The sequence below is a fragment of the Balaenoptera acutorostrata genome, chromosome 5, assembly GCF_949987535.1.
Source record: "Balaenoptera acutorostrata chromosome 5, mBalAcu1.1, whole genome shotgun sequence".
Lineage (NCBI taxonomy): Eukaryota > Metazoa > Chordata > Mammalia > Artiodactyla > Balaenopteridae > Balaenoptera > Balaenoptera acutorostrata.
The window spans coordinates 112391259-112411648 of NC_080068.1; the positions used below are offsets into that span (position 1 = coordinate 112391259).

Sequence of the window (20390 nt, forward strand, 5' to 3'; positions counted from 1 at the left end):
AAAAAGTAATTAAAAACAGGATTTTTATATTAAAACAAATGTAAACAGTGTATGGAGTAGAATGCAAAAATCACACAAATTTTTAGGACAAAATACTTCAAAGAAACTGCAAGCAGACAATTTCTGTTCATGCCCACTAGTCCCTTCTCTAGTTCTAAAACGTTTGTTTTAAAAAAAAAAAAAAAGTTTGAGGAGTAATGATATAAATTACAATTAGCAAGGTAAAACAAGGTAGGGTAGCCGTAAATATGGAAACAGAAGAGAAAGTGTAATTGTAATTGGTAGCTAGTCATAAAATTGTCTGTTTCAAAAAACTGAACTCTCCTAGGGACTTCCCTGGTAGTCCAGTGGGTAAGACTCCGCGCTGCCAATGCAGGGGGCCCAGGTTCCATCCCTGGTCGGGGAACTAGATCCTGCACGCATCCCACAACTAAAGCCCGGCACAGCCAAAATAAATAAATAAATAAATATTTTAAAAAACCAAAACAAAACAAAAAATTGAACTCTCCTAGAATTCCTGAAAGAACAACTTCTGAACCATCACGTGTTACTCCTTTAAAAATTTGTATAATGTTATTCTTTTAAACAAGTCCGTTTCAAAGTGCTCAGAACAGGGACTGGGATATAGTAAGTACTATGTAATTGTTAAGTAAATAAACGGTTTAAAACTAAATAAAACATGCTGTTGGATTATTTTTGCTAATAGCTTGTTCGGGGCTTTTATATCTATCTTTAACTGTCATCCGCATCTTTATGGTCCTCAGAGGCCAAGGTCATATTGGTCATATGGTCCCCCTTGGCCACGGCCAAGGTCATATTCTTGAGCTTCCCTCTCAAACTCAGCCTTCTTCCTAAGATGCCTGTCTTAATTCCCTTTCTCACTACATATTCACAGACCTGTCTCTGATGTTTCTTATTCTTTGGAGGTCCTTGACAACAGGAAGTAGAGGAGAGGAAGGACTGGAAATGAGGAATAAAACAGAGACAAACCCAGAAACATCGGCCTTGATGACTTCTGCCTCCTCTAAGTAAAGGTACCTGGGCTCCACTCAAGCAAAGTCCAACAGTAACTAAGTCCTCAAACAGTCGTCTTTTTAATAAAGGTGGGAAATGAACATGATACATATTTAACCTAGAAGTGTTCACAGCAGTGGGAAAAACACCCAGCTTCTGAACTCCACTCTTTTTTTTTTTACATACTTACTATATTTTATTGCTCACTATCGATCAAAGATAGGGCTGGACAAACGGGTGAAGTGCTGGAGACGGCACATTTGACCCCTATATACATTCTCTGCCTTCATGTGGTTTTACAGGACCTTTTATTTTGAATGTCTAAAGATCCTGTTGAGGTCCAAGTATGTACGTACGTGGAAAGAACAAGGGCTATCCTGTGAACAAACTCCCCCTCAAAGTCTGCTCTAAGCTGACAGGACCGGAAGGCTTGGAAAACCCGAGCTTTGTGTCCGACAACGAACCCACACCCACACCCATCAGGTTAGAAAACAGGCGTCTTGATTTTTCAGACCGCTTATGATGTGTGTTTCTCTGTAAATGATACAGAAGCAGAACTTGCTAATAACGTAGAGAAGCAAAATAAGACTCACGTTGCTTTGACTTTAGACAGAGATGGTTTTGTATTTTAATTATATTTATATCTAAATTGGTGCTGGGAAACAACAGAGAGAGGAGAAAACACAGCAGGGATATAAAGACCAAAAGAAATCACAAAAGGCTCAAAAAGGTAACATTTGAGGAAAAAAAATCTCCTACTTTGTCCCTTTTCTACCTTTTTTTTTTTTTTTAAACACTATCATCAACACCTAGTACATGCTAACATAAACAAATATGGCAGGGGGCACTGAGGACTGAATTCGTAATGTATTTTCACAACATATTGGTTTACACTGTGATCGTAGATCATCAGAGCTGTCACTTTGAAATGACCCTTCAATATTTTTGTTCTGTTTTTTTTTCTTAATCCTGAAAAGAAGCCAACAACAAATTCTTGTATGCTTATCAAAAAAATTGCTATCAAATAAGTTCCCCTCGTCTCCTACAAATGTATTACGACCCACCCAGTGACATGGGCGGAGGCACTTGTGAGGTCACTCAGACTGATGAGATGAGACTCCTCGCTTATCCAAAGCGGCCTGGGGAGGGAGGCAGGGCTCTCACCTTGTTTGGAGCTGACATCCGATGGGAGGTGTGACGGGTGTGATCCTGGAGAAAAGTGCTCGTCGCTGTAAGTGATGAGGGGGGTGAGAGGATGGACGGCGTGGGATGGCTGCACCACGGGCACTTTATTTGACTGCAAAGTAACCACAAGGACAGCCGTTAATATGGACGCCCAGCTCCCGTCTCCTCTCGCCGCAGAAGTCACACAATAGCAGTCACTGGGCACCAGCACAACCCGAGAATCATCTCCAGACCTGGACAGCTGAATCATCTGCTCTGCTCGCTTAGATCTGCAGGATTTTCTCATGTTCATACTCAAGTACATGAATATCCCACCAAGAAACAATCAGTTATTTAACCAAGGCCCCTCTGGAGATTTAGGTCGGTCACTATTATTCCATATGACATAAGTTCTAAACATACATATTTACACTCCCCTTTTGGATTATCTCCTCAGGTTAAAGTCAACAAAGAGCTACTGGAGCAAAAGTTGTGAATGTCCTATAAACTCTTTATTCATTATATATGTTTGGCATAAAAAAGGCACTCAATAAATATTGTTCAAAGAATACATAAATGAATAAATATTGTCAACTTGAAGGGCAACTTTTTAAACAACCCAGTATATATAAATCTGCTGTACTGATATCACCTTAGTTTATAAAATTCATAATTCTAGAGTTGTACATCTTTAAGAACCACATTATACCATATAGTTTTATAGTTTTGTCAATCAAACATGACCATCATTCATTATACTTTAGAGCTGCTCAGTTCATCTTCAGGTTCTTTAGTTTCTAGAAGTCTTAATTGATAAGAGCGAATTCTCAATCTTGAGTTTAACTGCATAATGTGAAATATGGCTTGTCAGAACACTCTAAGTTGTTAACATTTATATTTTAACATATTTTATATGTCTTATATTTGTTTAAAAGTAAACTTTATTATTTAATTTGGAATTCTAAAACTGTATAACAATAACACGTTTTAGAGGTTCAGGTTATTTATCTGGACTTCATCAATTTGAAATCTGGAATTCTTTCGTTTGGCTAAAGTTGACCCCGCCCCCCCCGCCCCACCCCCAAGAAAGTGCTTACAAAGCAAATCAGTAATATAAACAAGATTCAGGCAGCTTAACCTAATCAAGGGATTGTTTTAAAAGAAACTCTACCCAACCCCCCCAAGAGAGTAAACCCAACACAATTATGTACATGCAAAATACGTTTCTGAGTTTAAATTCATCTCCTAATTAAAGCAGTCTCAGGAAGATCTCTGTTTAGAAACACTACAGTAATAAGTAACTTGTGAATTTAAGAGGAATAGACTATAATGAATTGTAAATATTCTCTCATTCACTAGTTCAGACATGCCTTCACCACAGCCAGTTTGAAATAGTGACTGTTACTGTACTACAGACTAAAATGCACACGAAATCACTTTCTCCGGAAACAAATATCTGTATTAAAAAAATTTAAGTGCCTGAAAACTGCACAGTGTAAACTGCTTAAAATGTAGGGACATATGTGAACGGCTGAGGGCCCATAACACAACACACTCGTGTATGGTGGGTGCACCTATGCGGTGCACTGATTATCTCACGGTTTTTTACAAATTAGGTATAAACAGTCCGTGGCTCCAACAGGAAAAACCATCCCCTCAGGAAAATTAGGAATAATCATACTAGTAACACTTAATTCTCTTTACAGTTAGTAACAGTAATTCTCTACACCCTATCATTACAACCTGCACCCAAAAGAAACTTATGAAAAAAAAAAAGCAAGGGGAAAAAAAAAGATCACACTTTTTTAGACAATGACGTAATATCCATACTAGACTTTCCCCTATTTTATAATTATCGGCTTCCCTCTAATGGCAGAACTTGCGTAGCTCATATAGCCCTTGGCATTTATTAAATAGAGCACCATTATCAAAGCCACACGCCTTTTCTCCCTACACTTCTGCACAGACATCTATCTATGCATATAAATGTGTACAAGGTTAAAAAAAAATCTTTCAATGCTTTTCAAGGGTTAATGATGCAGTTTGTCAAATACACAGAATGAGCTTCTTAAATACTTAGAATGCTAAATGAATGCTTCTTAAATATTGAGAATGCTAGAGGAATGGGGGGTGGGTGGGTGTGAGAATATTATCATTATAAACCCTTTTAAATACAGCAAAAATCGCAACACCCAAATGCTAAAATGAATATATTTCAACTATAGTTTAGGATAACTGCTTTGAGTTTCATTTTTCAGAAGTTTCATAAGAAGTATAATTGCCAAACAATCTACTTAGATATTTTCTTGGGGTAGTTAAAAAGCATTGCAGAAATCTTCTGGGAAAAAAATATATATATTTATTTTGCATGCCTTTCTCATTTCCAGAGCACCACCTTAAGGAACCTGCATTAGCAGGCAGCATCTTCTTAATGTCTGACCTAACCCTCCAGTCATATAGCTCCGAATCCAGTGCCATGAATTTTTTGTTAAATTATGCTATCCTTGCTCTCCTCTTAATTTTACGGTTTTCAAGACAGATTTGCTTTCCTGTGGGAAGGAGATAAGAAGCTGAGGATTTTCATTTAAGCTCTGGCCTTGTCTTATATTTTGCAAGATGGATAGCGGAAGCAGTACTAGTAGGTGTGTTAAAGCCAACAAGGATTATGTCTATTTTTGTGGCCAAATAATAAAAGCAATATGAAATCTCAATAATATGAGCGAGCCCACTTCCAGGGTTTGTATCTTGCCTCCAGCTGATCACCTCTGCTACGTATACAAAAGGGTCCAACCGACACCACAGATGCTTGACACATCGCCCTCACAGTCAAGCATCCTCAGCCCTAAACGGTGGGCTTCCTCTGACATCAGGAGCTGCTGCCCTCTGGTGCTACACGCACACACAAGGCGAGAAGCCAGGCACTGCGACTTTGTGTAAGTTTTAAGTCAGACAATATAACCATTCTTTTTTATCGCCCACCTTAGGGTTTTTTCTTTTTTTGAACTTTTTATTTTATATTGGAGCACAGTTGATTAACAATGTTGTGTTAGTCTCAGGTGTACAGCAAAGTGATTCAGTTATACATATACATGTATCTATTCTTTTTCAGATTCTTTTCCCATTTAGGTTGTTACAAAATATTGAGCAGAGTTCCCTGTGCTCTACAGTAGGTCCTTGTTGGTTCTCTCTTTTAAATACAGCAGTGTGTGCATGTCAGTCCCAAACTCCCAATATAACCATTCTTAATTCTAGTCTTCTAATCTCCAAATAACAATGTGCTGTATATTGGGGAGGGGAGTGTGTGAGGAGAGAAATAACTAATCGACTACTTAGCTTCTATAGACAAACTTATGTAACTATATTCTAATGCCTAGTTACAGGTATATATGTGGGCACATGTGTATATTCACTAAGCACCTAAAATGTGCCAAGCACTATTCTAGTGCAGATGGCCAATACAGACAAGGTCCCTGTTCTCACGCAGCTTCCTTTCTAGGGGCCTGGAAATGGGGATGCGGGTATTGGAGACAAAAATAAATAAATAAATCTGTAAAAAACAAAACAAAAACCCCAAGCAAAATCTGAAAAGACGACATCAAGTGCTATGAAGAAGAGGAACCAGGTGATAGAAGAGACAGTGTATATCTAATCATATGCCTTCGTATCACATTAAAGCTGTAAGAAACCGAAAGTTCATTTAGTCCAAGATCCTCATTTTCTAAGACAGGAAGCTGAAAAACAGAGGTCACCAGGAAATGGGTGATCAAGCCATGACTACTGTCAACACCTGCAGTAAGACAGCCTTGCTCACTACACAACTCCGGTAACGCAGGGCCACTGTGAGGAAAATGGGAATGGAGACCCCAGGGGCACTTAAGAGAGTGGAACCAAGCAGTAGAGAAATACCATCTTTTCGGCTCCTCCTCTGTGCTGGGAACTGTGCGCCTAGTACTGTACCTAATGGGACCCCAGTCTCCTGACTCCCCCTCTGGTGCTTTTCCCAGCACACAGCTCCCTGTAAGGGAGGGAGGAAGGGCAAAAACCACTTCGATCCTTTTTCACTCACAGGGACAGTCAGGTAAGTCTTAGCTTCCAGAGGAGAGCCAACATGTACTCCCAGCATGTGTCCTTTCCTTGATCATCTCAGGAGAGCAGCATGCACGATTCCTCCACCTTTACAAGATACCTGGCAGCCTTAAGTCGTCCCAAATTCTCCACGCCTGCTCAGAGAGAGGTTCAGCAACTTGTTTACGCTCATACGGCAGCAAGTGGCTGAGCCAGGCCACAGACCTTCACCTTCTGATTCCAGCTATACAGCTCAGGCAGGTGATCAGTCAGGTGAGCAAAGGAAAAAGATGGAAAGAGCAGGTACTGGAAAAGGGGTAGAAAATATCAAGGGTGGACTCGAGAACACAGCTCTCCTGCCTACGCCCAGCACCCGTAAGTGGCCATTCAGGAGGAATCCCGCAATCTTTTCCCAAACGGGAAAAACCGCCATCAGGCCACCCGACCCACGAAGCGCATAATGATTACAGTAACTAACACGTAGCCAAGTACTTCCTATGTACTAAGCACTTCATGAGTATCTTTGAGGCAGACACTATCATTATCCTCCTTTTCCAGATGGGGGAGGCTGAGACACAGGGACGGTAAGTAACTTTCCTGAGGACCCAGAGCTAGTGAGTGGCAAAGCCAGGTTCAAATGCAGGAAGTCTGGCTCTAGAGGCCACGTTCATTACCAGTAGACCATGCGGCCTCCCTGAAGAGCCCAGCTCATAAAATCTTGGACACTGAGTTGACCACCTGGACCGTAGCTGACAGTATGTGACATCCATGAAATGCCCGTGTGGTCTCTGTCCCCCGCACAGGAATCACATCCGACAAAGAGGCACCTTAGTAGAAGCGGTCAGAGCTGGAGACTCAACTGCCACCTTTCTCTCCAGGACTGGAAAACATGCCAAGGAAGCTAGCTTGGCTGCCACCCAGGCTGGCCCCTGCAGGTAAGGACTTCTTCGGCGTCACGGCCAATAAAACCCACACCTCCCGTGGACACGAAGTGGGTGCCACTTAGGGACCCTGAGAGTCACCCCCACAGCAGCATTCCCAGAAACGACCCACTCACCGCCGGCAATAACTCGAGCTGTCGTGAGTGTCGTCAGCCTCTGAGGATGTGGTCTGGGAAGGACTAAAAAGTGGTTCAGCTCCCTCCTGGCTAAGGCCGTGGGCCTGCTGGTAAGTGGAGTAACCTGGGCGGGGGGGAAACCTGCTGGCCTGCTGGCTGGTCCCCGCTGTGCACATCTCCACACCTCCACTAAACCCACAGTGCAGGATCTGGCTGTGCATAAAGGTCCTGAGTTCCATTACAATTGGCTGTGCATTTTATCAATAGTCCTCCTGGTAATAACCGAATCCAGGGGAACTTTGACACTCCACCAACTTACTGAGGTGAGGAATTTCACCTGGCCTAAATCGTTATGGTGGCATTTTACTTTTTATAAAACTCTTAAGAAGTCTGGTGTTCGTGAAGTAGAAGCCGTGTAATTTCGTATCGTGCCTTCCCGTCCTCTTCTGAGATTCTGAGCTTCTCAAGCCTTCCCACAAAGAGGAGCAGATTTAATTTGCCCAAAAAGGATACAGTGATTCTTGCGTTCACTACAACTCAGAAGTAACACTTGGTACTGGAAATCTTTCCTAAGATCCCCCAAAGCTAAACACCTGACTCCGATCTGACGTGGCTGTCAAATGTAAGCTGACTACCGGCTGTGATGCAGCAGCTTTTTTCAGACAATGATGAGGTCCCAGACTTTGCAGACTTCCTGAGCAGGAACTGATAAAACTCTAAGGTTCGCAAAGGACAAATATTCCACGGGCCCGCCTCTGGAGGCAAAGGGATGGTCTCTACTGGACACCTGGAATATTTTCCCTAAGAGAGGAAGGAACATGTTGTAGGGAAAGGAATTAATATGCACTGGACACCCAGTAAGTGCCCGTCATTATGGCCATGCCTTTATTATCTCTGGCTGGCACTCATGCACAGAGGTGGGCGGTATCATCTCTATATTTATAGATGAGAAGACTGAGTCCTTTTGGACACAGCTAAGTAATAATCAGAGGAGAGAGAACCTGTGCTGGCACAACTGGGCACCCGTGTCCCTGACTGTCCTGCCCCACACTGCCCACTACTCAGCTCCTCTCTCCACCGCTGCTCCAAACCACCCTGCCAGCTGAGCATGGCCTGCCCTGGGCTCAACTGTAATGAAGGGTCTGGACAGGACAACGGGCCACTTGGAAAAGACTGATGTCACCAGCAGGACTCCAAACAGACTGATGGAATTGCTGATAAAATGAAAAGGTGTGAAGCGCCCTCCGTGTTCCCACTTCTCTATAAGGTGATGATTTCTATAGGCTTCCTCATTTAAACCTAAAGTCACCCCTAAGTTAGGTGTTACAGTTTACGTTACACAGAGAAGAAAGCCAAGGTTCTGAGAGGGTAAGCAGTTTATACAAGATCACACAGGGATGTTAAGCGGCAGAGACAGGATTTGGACCCAAGTTGGAGACTCTGAGGTCCACAGCTTGTATCCCAAGGAACCAAAACCAAACAGTGCCGGCATCCTCTGGTTGCCAAGTGGATGAGATGAGTAATAATACAGTTTAATATTCAAGTACATGGGAACTGGAGGCAGAGCGTTCAAACATTCTAATACCAGTTAGCTGCTATGCTTAGGTAACTCACTTAATTTTTCAGAATCTCGGTTTTCCCATATCTTAAGTGGGTAGACTAATACCTCACAGGATGAAGGTGAGGATTAATGAACAATGCAAGCAAAATATCTATCAAGTCCTGGCATATAATATATGCTCAATAAATATTTGTGGAATGGATAAAGGGAAGAGGAAAGGGAAAAGAGGGCCAATAAATGAATTACTCTGCTCCCCAAAGTTCAAATCACCCATCTCTAAGACACAGTACATTTTAGAATTTAGAACTGTGCTTTCTTTCAGAAGAATTACCCGCCAACTCTCCCTTCTGCAACTGGTTTAATAGGAAGACAACTGGATTCTCCTATCTGCTTTCACATTCAAATCTCCAATTTGATATGTTATTTTGGTTGAAATATAGGAAGAAAATCTGACCTCACACAGATACGTTGTTGAAAAGGGAAGGATTATTTTAATAATTTTTTCAGATAATTGTGGATCTTCGTCTTTGATACTAAACCAAAACTCAACAAGTGGTAGTTTAAAGGCTTGCTGCAATGTAGAATCAAAAGGCTTATCAATATATTTTTCCTACTCTTACATTAAAATTGATTGCTCTGTCTTGCACTTTGAATTCACCCCTGTATCATTTTGCATTGGGTCATTTGGAAAATAGTGTTCACTGAGTTGACATATTTTGTGACACAATATAAAAATCACATTCATTAATGTCATCTCTCATCTCATCAGAAAAGCTTTAAGGATTTGGGAAGTTATCAGGTCTACAGTAGTGGTTAACAAGTTTTCTAAAATTCTAATTTTTGCTTGAAAGCTCCAATTTTATCACTGGCAACAAATGCTATCAAGCGTTTTCACTGAAGAGAGAGACACCTTACTCATTTGTGAGAAAGTATCTGCCAAATACCAAAGCCCAAAGAACCACAGTTTTTCTGTCAGTTATGCAGTCAAGGGGTCAAGATTTAACAAAACTAAAGCATTTCCTACTGCTTCCTCAAGGATATTCTAAGTGACACTGGCATTTTTTCTCCCCTGGGAGGGTGTTGTGGTGCAGAATTCAGTGACTATTAGTACCTTTTGGTGCCAAGGCACCAATAGTTTTACACACTGTTGCTCTTGGACCAATGATGCAAACGCCAACACACAGTGGAAAAGACAAATAATGTGTTGCCGTTATCACGACAGTAGTTTTGACCTCGTGGACACCCTACCTCAGGGAGCCCTTTGAAAACTGCTGCCTGTAGTAAAGTAATGGTACAGAAATAGTTGTTGACTGTGGATGATCCAAGCCAATAAGGTGAAAAGTATTATTTTTGTTAAGCTGAATTCAGAGAGAAATTGATTAATGGGTTACAAAGGTAGAATGCTTTCATGATGTACTAAGTTATCATTTTTTCCTTCCTATTTGCTAGTATTATAAATCTGTAAATCAAGAGAAATTTGAAAAGCAAACAATCAAAAGTAATATATACCACATCCTTTTAAATAACATTAAAATTTTTTTACACTCCTTCAACTCTTTTAACTCTATATAGAACCCCAGAGACTTGTGTTCATTCATTCAAGTTGAATTATTTTCTTCAAAGGAATTCTTGACACATAATAGCTGGGAATATGGATTTGCACCCTTCGGTGCTAAGAAGCCTTCTTCAGCTTCCTCAGGTACGCCAGTCATCTCTGGCTCTATGCTTGCAGCCCCAGGACATGACGCCATGCATTTACCACACTGCATTGTTACTACTTGTTTATGCATCTGTTTCCTAGATAGAGATCAGGTCTTGGTAACTTATCGCCAGTGTCTAGCATAGGTCCCGGTAAAGTGGAGACAATCAGTGCCTATTTCTTGTGACTAAAGGTCCGAATGAGGCTTTCAACACTAAGAAGTCAGCTCTGTTCAAGAAAGAATTCCTACCCTTAAATTAAAAACAGGGATTGATCCTCATATTTTCTATTGCTGCCTAAAAAATTATCGCAAATTTATCAGCGGCCTTAAACACATCACAATGTATTGTCCCTCAGTTTCGGTGGGCAGGATCCTGGCATGGTGTGACCTGTTTCTTAGCTCAGGGTATCACAAGGGTTGGCCGGGCTGAGTTCCTGTCTGGAGACTCTGCCAGCTCACTCTTGCTGTTAGTAGGATTCATTTCCTTGTGGTGATCCCCATTTCCCTGCTGCTTGTCACGGGGGTGGGGGGGGCACTCACATTCCTTGACAAGCAGCCCCTACGTTGAACATCAAATGTTTCTTGCTTTGAGTCTCTGATTTCTTCTTCTATGACCTCTGGAGAAACCTGCTTTCCAAGGGCCCCCCATGTCAGGGGTATGTCAGGCCTACCCCATAACCAGTCTTTCCTAAAGCCAACAGTGAGAGTAAGACAGCAGAAGGGGGGGGGGGTCAGCTCTGATCAGTTCAGGATGCTGCAAGATCTGATGCCATCTGTTAAGACACAGATCACCCCCTTCACTTTCTCAGTTTTTCTCTGTTTGCAAAATGTTATCACCAATTAATCTTCAGCAGATAAAAATGAAGTACCATTACAAACGTTGTTATCTGGTGTTATAGTTCTTCTGGCTACACTATAAAGTCCTGAGGTTTAGTTTTGTGTTTCCCTCCTCTCCTTTTCGCTCTTTTTAATCCAGGGACTACATCGTCAACAGCGTGTTACTCACACGCATCAGAGTTGACGGCAGTGACGGCTCAGAGGGGAAGGGGTAAGAGAGGATTCAGACATCTTCTCCTCCCCTCCTCCCAACGTCAGGGAAATCAGGGAGAGCTCGTACAAGGAAAGTTCCAAGGTAACTACAGGGTCATGGCTTAAACAACGGAAAAGGGCAATCACTAAACAGAGTTGAGGCTCCAAATAGATTTATTTTGAAGAAAACGTTAACAACCAACATATCAGATTTTGGCCAATTATCTGCCTTTTAAGAAAATTTTTAGAAAAATCATTATTTTATATTTAAGTGTAACTCTCTTATTACAAGGGTCTATCTAACCTGAAGCTTACCTGACCCTAAAGAGTCATATAGTTGTCTTACCATTTATTAATCACTAATAATGCACTAAATGCTATATGAAATAAACATGGTAGAAGGGAAGTAAATCAAAGTTGTAGGTTAAAACCTGGATGCTTGAGTGAGAAAGACAAGAGAAGGGACATTCATGGAATATTTACTATATTCTAGGAACTACGAATGATACTTACACACTTGTGATCAAATTTATTTCCTCATTTTCAAATAAGGAAACAAACTGAGGCTCAGAAAGGTTAAGTTCTGCCCAATGTCACATAGGTTAGCTTGTAAATGTTTGAACCTGGATTAACTACAGATCTGTTCTATCCCAAACAGGTGAACTGTTCACTGTGAGCTGCTGAAAAGCATGGCAACAAGGGGAATAACTCATTCTGGGAGCCTAAAGGGGACCCACACGTTTCAGTCACTGGAGTCTATAACTCAGCAGACTGGGGTTAAGCTGAGGAAAGATCAGAGTAAAAGGGAAAATGACTTATAATTAGGTAAAGTTGCAACATCCTATTATTTGATTGATTTCACAGCGCCTTCACCACACCCCTAATCCTCTGAGTGCTGCATTTATTTTTCATGTTAAAGACTGTTCTTTGAAAATTAAGAGAAAGAACTGGAATCGTTCAAGATAAACAAACAAACCAAAGAACAAAACAAACAGGTTTGAGATTTACTGTGCTAGTGGTAAGACATTACGAGATGAGGCCAGACAGTGGCTAATTCAGAAGTTGAATAAAGGGATGAGGCGTGGGTGAAAGGAAGGATCACTAGATTCTAAGGAGGCAGGATAAGGAGGAGGAGGGAGACTGCCTGGGCTACTAGCTGTAGGAGCGTGGGGTTCCGTGGGGTGCAGACGTATATGTAAAATTTTACAGTGGAAGGACACGGGGTAGAACAAGATGCCAATGGTTCGTAGCATTTTCTGGATCATAGACATCGTGATCTCATGAAAGCTGTGTGTAAACGTTTTTGTATACAAACACAATCACACGTTAATGGACTGGGGTGGGAGGTTTCAGTGTGTACAGGGGAGGACAGGGAACGGAGTAGCCCCTGGACCCTAGATTAAAAACCCCTGCCCTATTCTAAGAGAGAAGTGCTTTAGCAGTCACTAAATCATAAAAATTTATTATTATTAATGAGCTGGAGTTTAATTAGCATGTTGAAAGTAGTATTTGTGTGGGTCATTGGGAAATAATGAAAGGCAAACAAGTCAGTGAAGGTGGGTGAGAAGTCAGGGCCAGGGCCTTCTCTGTCTACCCCAGAGAGCACTGAGTAGAAGCAGCAGGCGATAGTTTCCTCTGCAGCCCAGTGACAAGGCTGTATAACGACAACAGGCAACAGGAAAGGGCGGAATGAGGCAACTCCAGGAGCTCTGGAACCAGAGAGGGAGGGTACTGCTTTGGGGTGAGTGGATCCCCAGAAGTTCTCCTCTGAATCTCATCAGCCATCAATCCCGAATAGAGTCGGTCAGGTTTTCTGGTGCTGGTCTGAGCACAGCCTGGTTAAAAAAGACTCTCTCCACCCACTGCCCAGGGATAGATATTCAAAGGGAAGGTTAAGTCTTCCTACTGCCACCACAGCAGAACCTGTCTATCATCCAGTTTCAGAGGGTTGGGAAATTTCCCCACGGCACTCACAACGTCCAGTCCGAGAACCGGATGACCCTAGACCTCCCTGGGGGAGAGGGGAAGCGGGGAGCCCGCGTGGGCTTGAGGGCAAGGAAGTCCCACAGCTACCCAGGAGAGCGGGCGAGTTGTTTTCATGTTCGGGCTGCAAACGGATGGTACAAAATTCCACAGGAGCAAAGGCCAACAGGCTTAAACCTGGTATTTTCATACTGAAAAGGGATCCCTCACACTTAAAGTAACTATGAAAAGCATGTGCCTTATTTTAGTTTAGATAAAATTGATTTCTGTTTTAAGATCAGGTGTGAAGCATTTACAGCACAGTAATAAGAAGGCTTATGTGCCAATTTTGTCCCATCAAGCTGTCTCCGATTTTAATAAGTGCCATACGTGTAAAATATTCTCTGCTTAAAACTGGGTGTTTTGAAAAGTGAAAAGAGTAACATTTCAGTCTGTGGGGGACCCTCATTTTTTTACAGCATTTGCTAAAGAGTCTTTCAGAAATCAAAGAAAGAAATGCAAATTATCTTGGGTTCAGCTAGTAACAATAACACTCTAATTGAGAGCTACAGCTTATTAGGAAAAGCAAATCATTTTCTATGAATGTGTAAATGTGATATTTACATTGTAAGATAAGCATTAAAGCTATTCTACAGAGCTACACTGTCCTATATGGTAGCCACTGGTCACCAGCTTTTGAGGGCTTGAAATGTGGCTAGTCCAAATGTAGACGGGCTCTAAGTATAAAACGCACACTGGATTTCACACATTTAATGTGGAAAAAAGAATGTAAAATATCTCAGTAATTCTTCACATTGATTACATGTTGAAATAACATTTTGGTTATACTGTGTTACATAAGTTATTACTAAAATTGATTTTACCTGTTTCTCTTTACTTTTTTGATGGGGCTACTAGAAAACTTTAAATTACATGTATGACTTGCAGTTGTGGACTCACATTATATTTCTAACAGACAGCTAGCTCTGCTTTAGTTTGAAAATCTATAGGTAAGAATGCACCTTTCCCTATTATCCTCCAATTTGACTTAAAACAAATAAACAAAAAAAGGCATATTTATTAACAAAAGTTCCTTTTATGGAAAAGGAAACTTATGGATAAAGAAACTGAAAATCAGAAAAGTTTAGTGGTAGAGCTGGAAATTAAACATTGGATTCCAATATCCCATACTGAGGGACAAGTCAGTAAGTTTAAAACCAAATATTTATATGACAAGTAGTATAAAACTATACATTTCATATTATAGCATGAAAGGAATTGCTAAATGATATCTATCTTTTATAGGTCAGTGAGCCTTTTGAATAAATGGTGTGTCGCACAGCGGTTATATGTAACTTCTTCAACTTGTCAGCACAGATTACTTTTAAAAACACCTAATACACATTTTTAGATTCATTACAAGTTAATGGTTAACTCATTCCTTGATGGGTAACCATCTTTCCATCTCACATCAGAATATATTGTCTGAAAAAAACAAAACCCAACACACTAGAGTTTATCTTGAGAGAAAATGATGCTGCAGACGTCACTACTTATAGGATATACTTTTATGAGTCAAGGAAAAAAACCTTTTGCTTGGGATTTGAAACCAAATTCTTAAATGAGCTGAAACTGAGGCATAAAACCTGAGTGACAAATGAAGTAGATTACATAAACAGGATTTTATGTAATTTACTACATTTGATTCATCTTAAAGCCCACAAATAAGTCAAACTAGAACAGCAAACTTTCCCTGAAAATGTTTGTCTCAATGGTATAAAAAGAGGAAGCAAAATGTAAAGACCCTTTAAAAACTCAGTTCTATTCATATATTATAACAGAGAAATGCCCTATAGCCAGTGGAAAAGTATAGCAGCAAAAACGACAATAGCTATTCTCTGCTGGTGAAAAAGGATACTTCCACGAATATAAAATCAAAGATAAACTCTATTTTGTAGCATTTATTGTGAATAGGAAATTTCCTTTTTGGATTTTATTTTGCATCCTTTTTGGGAAAACTTGCTGATGAACTCAAGGCAGATACCGAATGCCTGATCTACAAACCTTTCCCAAGAGCAACCTAGGTTACTGTTTATTTACAGCAGTGTATTGGAGTTGGCTTCTACTAGCTCTCCAGAGCCGACTGCTAAATTTTCAGGAATTTTGAGAACCTGTTAATATTATGTTGGTAGCTTGAAATTGGCCATGGTGGGATTATTTATACCATGAAAATTGGCAAATATGAAAAGTCACTGCCACTTCCCCCCAAACTGGTTGTTAAACATGAAACAGCACACCACTGGCAAACACTGAATCCCTTCCTAAATTACCGGGTGAAACAAACTTTTCTTTCCCTCTTTCTTTTGACAAGCAACAGGAACATATTCTCGATCTTTGTCTGAAACCGTTCCAGAATAAGAAGTTTCAAAGATTGTGGGCTTCCCTGGTGGCGCAGTGGTTGAGAATCCGCCTGCCAATGCAGGGGACACGGGTTCGAGCCCTGGTCTGGGAGGATCCCACATGCCACGGAGCAACTAGGCCCGCGAGCCACAATTACTGAGCCTGCGCATCTGGAGCCTGTGCTCCGCAACAAGAGAGGCCACGATAGTGAGAGGCCCGCGCACCGCGATGAAGAGTGGCCCCCGCTTGCCACAACCAGAGAAAGCCCTCGCACAGAAACGAAGACCCAACACAGCCATAAATAAATAAATAAATAAATAAATAAATAAATAAATAAATAAATAAATATTTAAAAAAAAAAAAAAAAAAAAAAAAAAGAAGTTTCAAAGATTGTCATTTGATGCGATCTAGGATGACCTGAGCCATGTCCCCAGGCCCTGCTAACGCTGGGAAAACGTGTGGCGGCTGGGCATTTACTACTCTGCCTGGTTCCCTGCCACTGGGCTTCAGCAGCACCGGGTCTCAGTCAGCAGACAGGAGGAGCTCCACCACGTGGCACTGACAAGAGTGTTGTAGAAGATTTGCGGGCATTTTCTTCCCTCCTCTCATGGAAATAGTTCATGCAGCCCAAAAAAAGGATAAAATACTTAATGGAATTACTTTTGAAAGTTATCTGTAACAAATGAATTTTACACAGAAAAGCAAATAATTGAAACTATGTCATACATGCATTAAAGAATGCAGCTTCCAACATGAGGGCGGTATATCAAAGAGCAATCGTCCAGGCAAACTGCACAGAACCTGGTACTGGACTAAATATTAAAAAAGAGGGAGAGGAGAGGCTGTTGTCTTTACAGCACTTTTACTCAAGAAATAGGACATAAACACTCTGTAGAGAATATGAGGATCAACTTAGGGATCTCTGAAAGCAATTATGAATTTTAGGGAGAAGTGTAAAGGAGCAAAAATAATTTAAGGGCTAATTAAGGAATATTCTTAAGACACTATACACTTTGCTTTAACAAAGCTTTTGCCTGGGTTTCTATACGAAGGCTTGGGGTAGTGGTCGGTTGGTGGGCAGATATTAATAGCATACTGGATTTGAAGTTGAAACATCTGGATACTATTCCTGGTGCTACTTGTTGTGTGAACTTTAGGCAAATGATATATACCCTTTTTGTGTTTCAGATTGCTCATTACATGAGGCTAATATTTTCCCCGGCTAAGTGTGTATAAGGATCAAGTGAGATCATGCAAGGAAACACTTTGCAAATGGTAAAACACTATGTAAATACAATAGTTAATCCCACTTTGGAAGAAAAGAAGTCATTAATCTCATTTCCTACATTGAGAAAGTTACTACCTGAGTCCACATGCATGAGTTCGGGGAATACCAGATAAAGCTAACTTAGAAATTTGCTGAAACAGTTAATAATGGCCTCAAAGAATCCTCTCAATCACTGCTTCACGACTGATTTGCAGCCTTAAAGAAATCTCTACTCCCTATTAAGATAACTTCTTTGTGCAAGAATGTTTCTTTTCCGATGCAAATATGCTACAATATGGTCTATCTAAATGCATGAAGAATATTTCAATTTACCTCTTTAATATGTGTCACCTGCTCCATCTGAATACCAATATTTTAACGATGTTTGAAGGTAGTGGTTGACTTGCTAATACAGAAAGTGGAAATATATATGTACTGGGGGCCAAGAAAGCCTGAAGATGATCCATAAACACAAGAGGGAGCAAGAAAGGTAAAGGCACGTGAGGAGCGGTAAGGCAAGGCTCTTAGGTGCAACAACTTGAAGTTTTTGAGTCTCAAATTTTGGGATTGGATTCCTGCCATCAACAAATGATAAAAGTGTCGGCCCGAGTATCTTCAATGCCCTCTCCAGTACCAACGACCCTGTGATCCCAAGGGTTTCTAAAGCTTTGAATTCCAACATTTTAATATTCTGTAGTTCTGATTCTTCTAGTAGTAGCTAGGAGGAAGGAAGAAGAAGGTCAGGAAGGCAAAAGAAAGAACTGCATATAACCAGAGATGACTTACTTACCTGAACATTTAAAAAATCAGTTTGAAGATGCATCAGTGTCACACTGCAGATGGGGCACTGGCTTGTTGGCAGCATGTATTGGTAATCTGAAGGAACATCCATAAAGCTTACACAACAGATGTAAGACAGAGGGCGGGAGCATTTTAATTGTCATGAAACCCGATTTCTCCCAGTGCAAGGACCTGTAAGATTGTGCTAATGATGACAAGGGTCAGGACTTCCAGATGAGTCATCTTGACAAAATTCCACTGAGGGCTTCTCCCTTTCTGCAGCAAAGACAGGAACCACTGTGTACTCCTGCACCACAAGTCTACCTTGAATCTCCGCCACTAAATTAACCTTCAAAGACAAACCCAGTTGGACTAGTCTGTGACTAAGAAGTGGCAATCCCCTGTCAGAAGGGCAGGGAGATGGCAGCCCCCTGAGTTAGGTGCACTTGTGCCAAAAGGCCAGTCCAGAGTCTGCACTGACAGAGTGAGCTAATGTTCAGTACTTGTAAGTGCTATGAATTGTATGGCTACAGAGTTATGGTCCTACAAAATAACAAACATTGAAGAAGAGTCCTGCTTTATTTCAGGAGTCTAGATTCCTGGTTTCCTCTAAGTACTTTACTGCAAAGAGGATTCAGCGTTGGCAGTTTGGTCTAGCTATGAACAAGCCACTCCGAGGAAAGGCTGATGTCTTGTGGGGAAAAGCCAGAACTGAACTATGACAAAACAACCAATTTACATTAGTTTACAGAGTGTCTTCATGTCCCTTGTCTCATTTGGATCTTGGCATTACCCTGGAAGAAAAGTATTATTAATTTCCCCATTTTTCAGACAAGGACAAGAAAGCTCAGGGAAGTCCAACACCACAAAGTAATAAGTAAGAAAGGCTGGACTAAATCCTATTTTCTTTCACCTAATCATGATGCAGCCCATTTTCTGATTATCCAGTGGCCGACAGCCTCTCTCACTAGGTTGGAAAACTTGATCTGGAACAGGTCACAGGGCCTCAGAGGCAGGCGTGAGAAACGTCAAGCTGTAAATGCGTAGCCAAATAAGAAATCACCACAGACACCCCCCCCCACCCCCAAATGCTATCATCATCTGTGTTTATGCTTTAGAAATGGTTATGCAACATACTAATGTATAGTATAATCAATCAATACATTACCCACAAGCCTTGCAATTCCCAAGACAAGCTGATGAATGGAATGTCAAGAAAGAATATAAGCTATCATTCTATTTAGAAAATTCCTGCCTGTAAAACAAATAATCATTTTAAGGAACCTATGGGCCTCTGTTTTTCACCTTCCCTTTAACTTCCAGTTTATGTTAACAACGGCCATTTCTTCAGGCTCTCAAGTCTTTCAGCTAATTAGCAATGCTCAGGACACCTTCCCAGCCTTGATTACTACCGCTAATTCTTGAAAATAATTAAACTTTATTTCACCAGAGTTTGACTATGTCTATTAAAAAATCCAAGGGAATTCATTTTCTCCACCAACCCTATTTAAGCCAGCTTAATGTGGCGATAACATAAACCACTGTAAGTAATCCGTTTTCTTGTATTTAACAGAACCTGAAATTTTCCAACTCAGATTATTATTGCAATACTAACTCAGTTATGTTTTCTCTAACCAAATATATTGACTTGTTTAACTCCTGCCTCCCTTAAAAGTGTTTTAACTAGGTGATATTTAGGCCTTTAAAAATATTTCAAAGAAATAGATAGGAAAATAGTTTTTCCGTTCCTCAAAAAGTTAAACATAGAATTACCATATGACCTAGCAATTCCACTTCTAGGAATGTACCCAAGAGAACTGAATGCATGTGTTCATAGAAATGCTTGTACACAAATGTTCACAGCAGCATTGTTCATTAATAGCCAAAATGTGGAACAATCCAAATGTCCATCAACTGATGAATGGATAAACAAACTGTAGTATATCCATAGAGTGGAATATTATGCAGCTATAAAAAAGAATGAAGTTCTGATATATGCTAGAATATAGATGAACCTTAAAAACTATATGAAGTGAAATAAACCAGACACAAAAGGCCACATATTATATAATTCCATTTCTGTGAAATGTTCAGAATAAGCAAATCCATAGAGACAGAAAGAAGAGTCGTTGCCAAGGGCTGAGGGGAGGGAAAAATAATTGGGAGTGACTGCTAATAGATAGGGATTTCTTTTTAAAGTGATATAAATATTCTGGAATTAGACAGTGGTAATAGTTCCACAACTTAGAGAATGTACTAAAAACCACTAAACTGTACAATTTAAATGGTAAATTTTATGTTATGTGAATTATATCTCAATTTAAAAAAATAAACTAGAGGTGCAATAACTGATTTGGACTGAATGAAGGCTAATTTTACTGTATATGTAAG

General features: G+C 40.6%; 1 protein-coding gene across 3 annotated transcripts in view; it reads right to left on the minus strand.

The window, feature by feature from the left end:
- The window catches only part of LEF1 (lymphoid enhancer binding factor 1), a 117728-nt gene that overhangs the window by 36707 nt on the left and 60631 nt on the right, over nt 1–20390 (minus strand). For all 3 annotated transcript variants that reach the window (XM_007191005.2, XM_007191006.3, XM_007191003.2), the window contains exon 4: nt 2179–2311. In XM_007191005.2, coding sequence (XP_007191067.2) covers nt 2179–2311 — 133 coding nt within the window. The remainder of the gene's footprint in view (nt 1–2178; nt 2312–20390) is intronic.